Source organism: Mya arenaria, chromosome 2 (genome assembly GCF_026914265.1).
Source record: "Mya arenaria isolate MELC-2E11 chromosome 2, ASM2691426v1".
NCBI lineage: Eukaryota > Metazoa > Mollusca > Bivalvia > Myida > Myidae > Mya > Mya arenaria.
In genome coordinates this window covers 61,580,100-61,594,078 of record NC_069123.1, presented here as the reverse complement: position 1 = coordinate 61,594,078, position 13,979 = coordinate 61,580,100, and the positions used below count along the sequence as shown (strand labels likewise).

Sequence of the window (13,979 nt, the reverse complement as noted above, 5' to 3'; positions counted from 1 at the left end):
CGGATCTTAACTACTGTTCATTCAATAACCTTCATATTTTACACAACAACCATCACAAAGTTAGGTTAAATGACTCCATATTAACCCTAAATACAAAATGCCCTTGCTTGACTTTCTTTTTTATATTGCTTTTGACAAGCACATTTTATATTTTTAACGAGGTTTTCACAAAGTGGTTCTTAGAATGACGCAAGTCGTTGTTCGGGCGGGCCAGTGGTAGGGCATTGTAAAACTTGCTTATGGTATCGAATGATTTCAGTAAGGTTTGATATATAGTGAGCAAACTTGTTTTATGGAATCCTTTCATGGGATTGCACTTGGGGCCCCTAGGGTCAAGCTCAATGTCACTGTTGCTTAAAATAGAAAAACAGATTGGTACTGAATAACTTTACTTAGGGTTGACATATTACGACCAAACTTGGTATATAGGAAGGGTTAATAGAGACCTTTCATGGGATTGCGTTTCGGGCCATTAGGGCTAGTGTCACTGTTTCTTAAAATAGATTACCGCTTTGTTACTGAATTACTTTGGTTACTATGCTATAATGTGACAAACCTTGTATGTAGGTAGACTTTAATGGGATTGCGTTTGGGCCCCTAGGGTCAAGGTTAAGGTCACTTCTACTAAAAATAGAGAAAAAAAAGTCGAAACTGAATCTCATGACAAAGGCGTAAGTTATTCTGTTAATCATTGAAAACCTGGTTTCGCCGAATTGTCTGAAAACGCCAATATTCCTAATTGGTATCAATAACATCTTAATTAACTTCGAGTTTAATACAAATGTTTAGGTTCGTTTTCAATGACGTTCGGTATGGTGTTTATACTAATTGTCACAGGTGCGTATCATCCATAATAGCTACAGATAAGCCCCTTCAGTGACACAAATCAATTATGCGAACAGTTACCATACGTCTGAATTATGTCTGAACTATATTGTACAGAATATATCGAGGCCGATTCGGGTATTTCAAACTCTTCTTACTTTCAAAGTTGCGCCTCAACCCGTTTCAGTTACAGAAATGCCACTTCAATGGCATACTACTTCTATACTACGAGTTTTGTTTGGACAGCTTTGAGTCTGTGTTTATATTAAAATGAACCAAATTCAACAAAATGTTGCCACCCTGAACTGTCATGAATGTTTGCGAAAGATACCACGGAGACGCCTGTACTGGATGCTCATGGGCGTACCTATATATATAGTCAAAGTCCAGTTCGCCCGGGCATACACATCGATTTTGGTCCCCCTGCATACGAATTCTTAAATCTCGAGATCAGGAATAAACAATAGATTATTATCAGTGAGTAAACATAACCGGTCAAAATGAGTCATCATTCATCTTAATGTTGGCATTTAGAGGCTTCAAAATGTTTATTTCATGGATGTATTGTTGAAAAATGTCCTAATGTAAGGGACACCCCTCCCTCAACCACCTCGTATAACATGTTGAAACCAAACGAATGAAGACCATCCCATATCGATATCGAGATCATGTGTATGTGTAGAATATACAGAAAGAATATGAAACTATTATTCAGAATTTCTTTTTATAAAAAAACTTTGAGCTTGGAGTATTGCAAAATAGGTCATTTCACGTCTGATTTCAATCGAATAAGGAAACACAAACAGCAGTACTTAAAAAGTTTTTGTTCGCTAATTTATTACACACATATTTATTTCACATATAAATTATTGGCAAGAACTACCTTTTAAATTATGTGGTGTCACCAGGCATCTAAATTTTGTATAATCAGAATAATAGTATTGTTGGGGACTTTTTTCGTGGAATTTTTGTTTGATAATGATAATGATCATTTTCCGAAATATTTTGGTCTTTAGACAAAAATGACTGACTTTTTAAGGAGGGGTGTGGCTATATGGTGGCTCATGTCAACGCAACTGCCGCCTTTGGGTTGTCCTAGAAACATTTTCAGACAAAAAAGATCTGTGTCTGATGGCTGTTTTTGCTGACATTCGGCGGAATATTACACCTTCCTGTTTTATCCATGACAAACATAATTATTTGTATTGTTTTAATATATGCATGCATATCATATATGTTCTCTATATAACAGACACCGTAATGGGATACTCTTTAACATATCAAATAGACAAACTCGGACAGCATTATCAAAACTTATAAAAAAGCTACTCGTATCGTGAACGAAATAATAGAATTTGAAAGAACTGGGTATTCATTAGACCTTCAAATGAAAATTTTGTTCGTTAAAACTGTAGTTTACATAAAAATTTATAAGGGTTTAAAAGGTTTTTACCACGCATATTTTTTATATAGAACTACAGTATTTATTCATTTAATTACTCTCACAGACGCGATTATCACTATCACTGTGGTGTTCGTCGCTGTCAGAGGTAAGCTCCATTATTTTTAGCGCCTCCTGTATCCCGCCCAACACGACAATGTTGTCCGAGGCCCTGATGCTCACGCAGTACGGCACAAACTCCAGCTCCTTCCATGTGACCAGCGTGCGACCCTGTGTGACCGGTGACTGCTCAATATGCAGCATGTTCCGCAGCTCCATATCGCGAGGTAGGAGGGAGGCAACCACCCCACTCTCCTTGTCCCGCCCGACAACCAGTATATTCCCTTGCCCGTCCACCGCTGTACCCCGCGGGGAGCTAAGGCCACGGTATATGAATATCAACTCCGAGTTCCGGTCCACGCAGTAAACGACTCCTGCATCCGAGTCGGTTACAAGAAAGTTGTTTTCTTTTGAGACACATAAATGCCATGGATTGCAAGACTTTCCCGGCTGTATTTCTGGTAGCTGAATTGTTCCTTGAACCTGACCTTTAAAGTTCAAGAGACATATTTCACCCACTTGCAATCCAACTGCTAGTTTGTCATCGAATACACAGATTCCTAAACAGCGTCCTTTTATTTCGAAGACCTCGCCAGGTTCTATCACCATGTCGACCACAGTGAGGTGCTGTATTTTCGTGTTGCCCATAGTAACGTAAACATCCGTGCCCCTAGCACACATTGCCCACGGCTTCGCTGGCAGCTCAAATGCAGAGATGAACTGAAACTTTGAGTCCACAAATTTTATTTTCTGGTTGCTTCTATCAATACTGACAGCATGCCCACTCTCTAGAAAGGTTGTTGCCGAAATGATACACTTTTCCTCATCGTTGGATAATCTGACCTTGTATTTTCCATATCGACATAGTATTATTTCCTCAAATGGAATTGGAGTGTTAGCCAGATTCTCTTCCGGTACAATCACTTTCGCACTTGAACTTGGAAGGGGAGTTTTTTCCTCCTTTAAACCATCTCCCTTCATGTCAACATCAATGTCAGTTTCTTCATTATTAGTCTCTGCTCCAGAAAATATTTCTCTGTCATCCCAGGCAACCTCTTTCTCATTCATGCTAGGGACATGTTTCTCATCATAGTTTTCTCTGTTCTCCACCTCCGGAGACTCTACTGGCGTGTCTGGGTTCGTTTGAACAATACCAACACATGAAGCCTTTATGTCATTATCTAAAACACTTGCCGGATTTACAGAGGCAGTTTCTATTCTATCGTTTTCTTCATCCCCCGTCTGCGTTGCGATTGACTTTCCTTCAGCAATTATAACTGTTGTTTTATTGACAATACTTACTAAAATTTTAGGCTCTGTCTTTTCAGATGTCAGTCCGAGTGTGTCACCGTCTTCTGTTTTATAATCCGTTTTCATATTAACAGGATTTTCTTTTTCGGTGTGATCACCGCTATTTTCTGGTAGCTTGTTAACAAATGTCAATTTTGGTATGTTTTGTTGCGAAAGAATTGAACCCATTTTCATTTAAAATTTTCGTTTCATTGACTTATGTAGTCATTATACACTCGATACATATCTCATGCATGTTTACAGGCTAATGAATAAGGCATTGAAACATTCAAACTAGCTAAGATTATTTTCATTTCAAAAGGTGTCATGTTTCTATTTTATAAACTGCAAATGAAAGAATAAGCGGCTGGCCTTTGTGTTTTGTTTAGATTTCCATTCATTAATTGTTTAGAAAAGCTACGTTCCGTTTGATCTTTGCGTGTGTGTATATATCACTCGGTAAGAAACAACACTCGTATTTTAAGTAGGTTGGATGTATTCTTATATTCGGCATGGTTACCTGATGTAAAGACCCATCTCTCTATTGACTTCCAGTTGGGGCATGCATGAAAAGTGTTAGCTATGTCTTTTCTTTTGGAGAACAACAATGCTTTTTTCTATGATTGATTGCAATATTCAACAATCTCAATCTTGACCGGCTAATAAGAGTACTGGACACGAACACCCCATATATGGAAACCGGCCAGGACATGCAATTTACAAAATATGCCAAGTAATTTCAAACTTCTTTGTGTCCATGACTATTTTCTACACAATCAAATCGGAATGAAAAATATCCTTTTACATGCGTGTATGGCATTTGGATCTCATCGGCTATTTTTTATCGAAAAACAACCTCGGATGTATGCCGGTACATCAGTTCGTTAAGTTTTGACTTATATTATTAATTAAATGTAGTGTTTTAGCTTGTATTTGTTGATCTAAGTTTAAATTGATTGCCAGTGAAGTGTATTATTGCAAACATATTTAAGATTCCCAAGAGCTGCTAAATTAAATTACTACGCGATCTACTTGCAGCGGACTTAAAAAGACCCGATTTCTAACATTGTAAACCGACCATATACATCCGAGGTTGTTTTTGATAAAAATGGCCGAGGAGCGTCGAATGGAGTGTATATCTTTAAATGGGACCTTCGCATGGGAGATGGTTGGTCATTGCTAAAACAGTGTGCTGATTTACAAGGCAATGTGAAAAATAAAAAGTGCTTGAATACATTTGCTGAGAAGAAGAATGGGGTTATGCTAAAATAGGGACAACAAAAGCTTCAAATGATATTTTCTTTATTTCAGATGTAAGTATTCATTCAACAGGATTGATAAATTTAAAGTTTAAAATATCTAAATTCAACAAACACATCACAATTTTAAAGAAAGTAAACTCACAAAAAACTAAATATCACAATACTGAAAAATGTAAGAAAAATAAAGTTTGTCCGGTCTGGTATTGAAATCTCGTGTTGTCTTGTTTATGTACAATGGTATTATTATGTATCTTTATACGCCACACTTCGCTATTAGGAACATATTACAGTAAAGAAAACAATAGAATGAACGTGTAGGGTGGTGTTTACACTCCATCCATAGAGAGATAGTGACTCATAGCTCATATAAATATACTCAACAATAAAACGTCGAATTATTTTCGGATTGCTGGACTCAAATTATTTGAATACGTATCTACCTTACGTATTTACAAATCCATACGTGTTGCAATCATCGATACTTAGATTTAAAATGCCGTTTTCCTATGCGTTAAGAAGACTCTCACACAAAATTTATGTTTTCAAAAAACAAAACAAAAAAAAGTTGTTCAAATAAAGAACGAGAAATCCAACATAAAATATAGAAATTCAATGCTAAATATCAAGCTTTTAATCATCCAATTTTTAAAAGCATAACTGACACTTTTCGGTAAAATGAAGTATTTGCTGCAATATGTCTAAGCATTTATGAACAATGTATCTCTCATTTGAAATTATAATGTCGACATACCATTGCTAAACGCAACTTGTGTTTTACAGATGAAATTCAAACTCTGGTTGATAATTGACTAGATGTTAATGTGGGAGTATCTCTTTAAATCCATTAACGATATTTCTCAAAGTATTTATAACACACAACATCCGTAAACTACAAAAAAAACCTAGTTTTGACAAATATAAAAAATTAAAGTATTTAAATAAAAAAAACACAGTGTTTTAAAAATGCCAAATTAGCCCTAACATTACAACTGAAACACAATCACTGCTGGACTGTGGCATGGGGAAAAACACACAACTAAATCAAAGTACAGTTTACAAGTTGATGAAGTCACAAGTGTATTGTTTTTTCACATCAAAGAAAAGTGTCACAGGATTATGTAAGTACTTTATCAATTTGGAAATTAAGTGTTTAAATTAAAATTTATACATCGACTGGTACTATTTGTATTTATTCATTCTTATTTATGATAACACCAAAGACGGTTTCAAGCTGCACTCTCACAGATTGAACGTTTTGAGAACTTTTTTAATTTATTTTTTGTCTTGGGACGAGCCAATTTATGCGAAAATGCATGGAAACCATTGATATAAGACTGCTGACCAAAAATCAGATCGCAGATTTTCATATTTAAGTTGAAAAATTGATGTTTTATGCATTTTTCTTAGTTGTTAGTAACGATTTAAGCCATAAAACATTAATTTTCGAACGGAAGTATGTAAATCTGCTTTCTGATCTTTTGTCAGCAGTCTTATATCATTGGTTTACAGATATTTACGCAAAAATTGGCTCATTCCAAGACAAAAAAAAAAGTTGTCAAAACGGTAAATATGTGAGAGTGCAGCTTTAAAGCATCCGAATATAATTCTTAAGCCCAATGAAATTTGTTTTACAGCTATTAAGCATCATCACTGCTGTAAATTTGCGTTTCATAGTCCATTTAGCCGCACTAATATATCAGCCTACGTGTATTGTTTTACTAGATAAATGATTTCTATTGTAATTATATCAATTATCATTATTTCTCTCCGTATACAATGCTTTTCAAATTATACTTCAAAACACTGTAGTTTTTCATTGAGCTTCATATATCAAATATTATACATACATTCGTCAATAAACTAAGTGAGTGGGTCAAATAAGGAAAGTTCATTTAAACTATTACAAGCCAAACAAGCGTCTGTTAGAACCGACTCTCTTGATCATCATCTGCTTGACTAAGACGCTTTCTTCCGGAATTCGATTTAGATACGGAGTTGGAGGCGTTTTGAGCGTGCATGGGCGGGGGAGTTGGGGCAGCCGGGGACAGACACTTTACCAGTGACACGATCTCACTCTGCATGTTCGACAACGCGTGAATAATGTTGAACATAGCTTTTTGGTTCTCCGTCATTACTCTACGTAAGAAGTCAACGTCGTCGATGATTCTATTGTTTTCCTTGCTGCTAGCCTGCAGGTGTTGGAGACGGACGTCCAGAAGTTTCTGTTGTCGTTGGATGGCATCCAGCTGGGGTATGGCCAAAGTCGTGGCGATTTGGGTCGCGCTGTGGGAGATCTTCCGCCCCTGGCCCCGCCCCGCACTCTTACGCTTGCGTATCGAGGCTCTGTTACCTATGCAATAAATCAAGGAAGTTCTAGCTGGCAATTGAGAAAGAAATGTATATAGTTGGTACAACAAACGATCCGTTGAAGTGAGATTACGAAAACTCTAAATAACGTTATTTAATATTATTAAACTTTAATTTCGGTACACAAATGAGATAATGAAATTGTTATTCCATTAGCACTTATCTAACTGTTAATATAAAAAACTTTGACCTTAAACATGAAACAGTCTAAACGTACGTGTGAAACTTGACTGGTCCGCGTCCGGGTCCTCGGGTATTTTGTCATACTGACGGTCAAGCTGTATACGGCGGGGCGTGTCGGGAACGGGAGGCGGTACATCGTCCTCATCTATCAGCTCGATTTCCTCCGTCCGGATGTTCTGGATGTTAGCCGCACCGTCCTTCACTGGTATTGAGGAATGATAAAGATGCATTATTAATATCAATATTTTTCAATACTTACATCTTGGCTTACGATTCGGTGATATTAGTTTGTGCATTCGAAGATTTAACAAGAACAGCATCACAATCGAAACAAGAGGCCCGCAAGCTTGGTATGTTAAGGAGCATACCTGGACAATTATCCTTCTAAGCCATGGTTACGGGCCGTTTTGTAAGTATGTCATTTGTCCGCGGTGTAACATGAGTACTAAGGTTTATGTGTGTATCTTGAACAATTTCATAGTTATGATCAATGGGGTTTTTCTGCGAGATGAAAACGCCGATGTCTACAATAACGACGCCGATGCCTACAATGACGACGCCGATGTCTACAATGACGACGCCCATGTCTGCAATGACGACGCTGTCTACAATGACGACGCCGATGCCTACAATGACGATGCCGATGCCTACAATGACGACGCCTATGTCTACAATGACGACGCCGATGTCTACAATGACGACGCCGATGCCTACAATGACGACGCCGATGTCTACAATGACGACGCCGATGCCTACAATGACGACGCCGATGTCTACAATGACGACGCCGATGTCTACAATGACGACGCCGATGCCTACAATGACGACGCCGATGTCTACAATGACGACGCCGATGTCTACAATGACGACGCCAAACCAAAGGCTCTGACACTAACTTTAGTTTTTGAAAAAAACAACAGATAAAAACATCAAAGGGACGACACATACATCGCTCAATTTCGTCCTTGGCCCTCTCAAGTTTGAAGAGGTATCTTTTTACGAGCCGCTGCATGATGTCAGAGTACGAGGTGTCGTCTGGCTTCAGCTCAAGCGTCTTACACACGGTCTCGCGCCGCCTCTGGAAGCAGATGGTAACATGAAACTTATACTTACTGCTTGATTTGTTTCCCCATTGCAGTGTGTAAGAGTTGGTTCTCTTGATATTCCCTAACAGTTAAAGTAACAAAGTAAGTTCTTTGATTTAAATATGCATCTCGTCTATTCTTTAAGGGTGGAAAACTTGAATCCGTATTATAGCAAGTTTGCTTTATAAGTTTAGGTCTAAAAAAAGTAGTAATATGTTTGCAATGACTGTAACATTTGTATAGAGTTTAACGTAAAAAAAACAGCAACCTCATTTAAGACCACACGTTGTTACTTAATCTTATCAATATTTATCAAAGGGATTCTACAAATTAAGGATAATATTGGTATTGGTAAACATTCCAAAATTAACGAAAAATAAAATGGTGTTTCTGTTTCCAGTAAATTGTTTCAAGCCTTAGCGGTCAGCATTAAAAAAATGAAACAACTTTTTTTTCTGAATCAAATCACTGAAAGTGCGGAAAGCGTGTGGCTTGTACGCCAATAATTAGACTGTGAACCAATTCAAAAACCATACAGATTGAACAATGGTGAATGTTAAATAGAGCCATCAATCTTATACATTCTGCGTCATTTATCTAAAAGCTAAAGCTGTATATATTTTATCGTAGTCTTTGCAAGTTCTATTTCAGTTTAAGTTCAATATTGTTTAAGCGGTATTTATTTTATTTTTTCTTCTTTTAATAAGTTGATCAAAGCGTGTTTCCTCTATATTCTGCTTAAATATGTTTTGTTATTTCCCAAGCACATATGGGCAACGAGTATAAATAAACTTTATTTTTGAAACTTTAAAACGTTAAAACTGATCTTAATGAACAGGCAATATTCAGAGATTAAAGGTTTTTAATTAATGTATAAATTTACAAAGGTAAAAATGCCTTCTTTATATGTTCTACAATGTGTATGCAATTCAGTACCTCAAACTAAATTATGTCTGAACTTGGTAGTGGAAGATTTAAAACAAATATGAACGCAAAAAAACAAAAACGATTGCCCTTATTGTTCGAAACGAAATGGCTATCTTATACAAATTATTGTCAGTTTACATTTGGCAAAGTGTAATATCTGGTGCAATATATATTTTTAAAGGCTTTTGCTATTCGGAAGGAATTCATTCCTGATCGTAATTTTTATATTATTGATATGTTTTTCTGATACATATTTTATTATACGAACATTTATACTACTTATATATGCATAACTTTGCCACCAGTATAGTGTAATTCTCTGATAGTTGTTTTGATGCCGAAGGCTTTGTATTTCAATGTAAACTATGCTATGTTATGTTATATTTTAAACAAAAATGTTCGTATATCGAAATAAGTAAACACCATTGTACAGATCAAAGCAAAACGAAAGCGAAATAACACATTTGCTTTCAAAAAATACAAAAACTCAAACAAAAGAAGTACAAACACACACACAAAAAAAACGTTCATCTCACATGCACAAAAGTGTTCGTTCTACCCACGGGGTACAATTGGGTTGTCTGTAAATGTTTTAGTTTGAAACACACGCATGCGTATAATGTTACCAAACGCATGCTAAATGCACTAATGCTTAATTGGTAGCATGTCAAAAAAATGAAACAAATCTGAACAAATCTTCACGGGAATCAAGCTTTAACAACCGAAGTGAATGATAGAAAAGGATGGATCTGTACGGAGCAACAATGATTACTTTGTAATTTTCATAAAAACTTTAATTTCTGTTAACATTTGTGTTAAAAATCCTCTAAAATTACATTCAGGTGCAACCATACCCCTTTTATATTCGTTTAATGTAAAACTTAGAAGTAAGCACAGATGTTTTTTTTTTCATTTTTAACTTCATCAAAATGTCACCACTAAGTGCAAATTGAAAAAAAAAAACACAACGCGACATAACATCGTTATCTCTGTATTCTGTGCTTAACATGCAATCATGTTATCTAGAGCATAACAAGGGAAACGCGTGTTGGATGTTACTCTGTTTTGTTGCTAAGCCATCCATTACTCTGCAGTCAAAAACTTGTTTAAAAATTACTATATTAATCAAAGCCGAATTAATGTATTTTGCACAAATGAAAACGACGTCGCTTGGCGTCATTGGGTACATGACCTGTTGTTTTAAAAATATGATAGCTCCACCAAGAAATATCAATATACCTGAATGCAAATTTGTAGTTTTGAATATCCCTCGTAGTTATGCTATACATACGTTTGTTTTTTTCATTTTATATCCGTGTATTTATGAAGTTTGTATTGTAGTTAGCACACTTGCTTTAGCACCGAACGCATCCAAAATTAAGATGTTAGAAACATGTATAGTCGCAACGCAACAAAAATGCATCGCCAGTACCAAAAGATCACATCCAGTCTCAACATACACAGCATTATAAAATGCTTTTTAGGGCAGATATAGCTTTCAACAAGTGTTAGGTTATGTAAAATTTAGATGACAAAAGTACCTGTAAACTTGCGCTACTGGATTTGAAGTTAACATCCATTTCTCGATCTTTCTGTAAAATTACATTAACAAAAATCACATAACTTTACTACATAGACACTAACGTACACTTCATGTGTGTCTTAAAGGAGGCTTAAATCATGCTGTAACCCGTATGTATTATGTTAATGTCCACAATAAGTGTTAGTGTGTTAGATACTACCCCAGATAACAGCAGACGTTGCAACAAACAAAGAGACAACTCAATACAGAATCAAAGCAAACAAAGGGAGAACGATTTAGGAGGACACACAACCAGACAAAAAAGCATATAAAATATTTACTGCTCATATAAATAATGAAATAAGATAAATATTGAAATTATTAAAGAGAGTGTCTGCAACCTTGACTAATACATGTATCTGGGTCCATTTATCACCCGATAGAACACCATCTCAGATATAGTGAAGCTCTTTGCTTGGAACATCTTCTGGGCTGTTTTTATCTTTATTTCAATTACATTTTCTATTTGAATTGATAACGCCGGATGTCCAGTGGTATACATATGATATCATCTTATACAGGCCCTCATCTTGCATCTCCATTTTGGTAAGTGTCAGTAAAAAAGAATAAAGAAATATCATGGAAACTACAGGAACAAGTCCATCAAATACCCTGTTTAAGGCATACTGCTAAGGCATAACAAACACAAGAGAAGTATTTATCGAACTGACATAGTACGTCAAATAAATCAAACAAAGGTTGTTGTTTTTTTTTTTTTTTTTTTTTTTGTTGTTGTTGTTTTTTGTTCAAATATTATCCTCGACGTCAGTTTTCCCCATTCCTTCAAAGTTTGTCCGCGTAGTTTTTCCTCCCTTCGTTTTCTGTCCTGTGCGGTTTGGCACAACACCTCTTGGTTTGTAGCTACCTGTACAGCACGAGAAGGATGTTTCCACGGCGCCACGATTATTGCCCTGTAGCGCCCATGAAACACCTTTCTGATACTGTAAGCAATCCATCTTTTTAAATTCGCTGGAACCCCTTTTTTGATACTGTAAACAAGTTCTCTTCTTCTCTCATCGTCTTAAGATTGTTTCCAATTCCCGTGAGTCCCTTCTTGATACCCTTAGCTGCATCTCCTGTCCTCTCATCGTATTAAGGTTGTTTTCCCAACCCTGTGAGTCCCTTCTCGATACCCTAGGCTAAAACTTTTGTCCTCTCATTTTGCTTTAATTTTTAGCTTTTGATAGTTCCGTCTTTCTTGACAATCCGCTTCTAAGCAGCAACTGATATTCAAGTATTTATATACTAGTAGATGAATTGCTTTCTTTTTGAAGAAAGTTCTAAATGTATCACATGACTTTAGTAAGTTATTTTTCTATTTGCTTTCATCAGTATATAATATGAGGGGTTTCCCACGAAGTCGCAGAAATTCTTTACATTTTCGATATCTTAAGAATAGATGCACTTAAACATAAAATGAATTATTGAAGACACCATAACCATGATTTAAACATTTGTAACATCACAATATCCGCGTAAACATATACGGAGGGCGTGCTTAGGTTTTGAAGCGTTTGTGGTGTTTGTTCTGTTTGGTCTCGCGCTCAGTGTCGTTTGGCCCTGTACCTTGTGCTTCTACCAGGGTTGATTTTTAATTTGTTCACTATTGGGCTTGTCCGAGTTGTTTTCTTTGTATTATTTAATCGATACTTCAACACAAATGTAATATGGATAAAATAACATACGATAAAAACTTCATGGACTTCAGTTTCATAATTATTTCACAATTCATTTCATGGTAGTGGAGCATATTAAAGTTCACTATGGTAGATAGTTATCCCCGGAAAATGTCGACGTCAGATAAAGGACAGGGCATATAATGCCGATCAATTTTCGTCTCTTGTGCGAATGATTTTTTGAGACACATTTGTCATACTAAAATCATAATTTAGATTAAAGTGATATTAAACTGCATTTATACAGCCGGAAATTGTTTCAGTAAATATTCACAAACAAGGTTTGGGCTAGATTGAGCATGATGATACTATTACATTTGGACAATGATTTCGAACAGTCTTAAATGGAATAAAATCATTTTAAAAGCGCGATTTTCTGAGTCTCAGCCTAGACCCAGACTTGAGACTGGGCTAATGTTACAAGTAAGCATTAGATCCACATGGGTTCTGTGATTTCAGGATCATGAACATAAAAGACATAATGAAACATGCAACTCAGAAATTGACCAACAATATTGCAATGATATATATACTAAATTATATGAAACTTCACAAACAGAAACCCCAGGATGTATACACAAACAGAAACCCCACTATGATTACACAAACAGTAACCCCACTATGTATACACACACAGTAACCCCACGATGTATACACAAACATATATGTAACTTGACGAACGGTAACTCCATGGTGAATACATTAAAAAATGAAATTTGACAAACGGTAACCCTATGAATTACGCACTTACATACATGAAACTTGACAAACAATCAGTTACCCCGCAATTAATACTCCAAAATTATATGAAACTGTTTAGATATGAATTGCATGTTTCATACAACGAAGAGTGAACGCTAATAACGTTAAAACGTTTCTGACGTTGGCGTGCTCCATACATGGCAATATCGTGTTTTAGTAAAATTTTAGTACATATAACAATAATTTACTGGTTTTGAAGTTATATTTGTTTATATCACAGAAATTCCTAGATTATCTGGGACGCCCCTCATATATAAAAAATCCGCATCTTTTCTTCATACTCACCGAGCGTGGCTGTTGGTTGATTTGAAATATTTTGTTACATTCTGATCTTGTTTTCAGGTAACATGATCTACAATTACAGGTGAAACACAAGCTAGTCATGCAACGACAATTATAATACCTTAATAAAAGTTTTCCTGATCTTTCGCTCGTACTCTTTCTTGCCATTTTTGTCACTAGTACATAGCCTGCGCGTGCACTTCCAGACATAGCAGAAGGACTTTGGAGAGGGGATCA

General features: G+C 36.1%; 1 protein-coding gene across 4 annotated transcripts in view; it reads right to left on the bottom strand.

The window, feature by feature from the left end:
* Window positions 1-6,412: 6,412 nt before the first annotated feature.
* LOC128223091 (short transient receptor potential channel 7-like) overlaps window positions 6,413-13,979 on the bottom strand; it is a 53,048-nt gene continuing 45,481 nt past the window's right edge. For 2 of the 4 annotated variants that reach the window (XM_052932338.1, XM_052932348.1), the window contains exons 15-19: window positions 13,864-13,979; window positions 10,982-11,032; window positions 8,377-8,506; window positions 7,463-7,630; window positions 6,413-7,228 (exon numbers count right to left, since the gene is read on the bottom strand). The exon at window positions 13,864-13,979 is cut by the window's right edge and continues 91 nt beyond it. In XM_052932338.1, coding sequence (XP_052788298.1) covers window positions 6,801-7,228; window positions 7,463-7,630; window positions 8,377-8,506; window positions 10,982-11,032; window positions 13,864-13,979 — 893 coding nt within the window. In that variant the 3' untranslated portion in view covers window positions 6,413-6,800. The remainder of the gene's footprint in view (window positions 7,229-7,462; window positions 7,631-8,376; window positions 8,507-10,981; window positions 11,033-13,863) is intronic. The other 2 variants (XM_052932356.1, XM_052932363.1) reach the window with 1 other exon arrangement.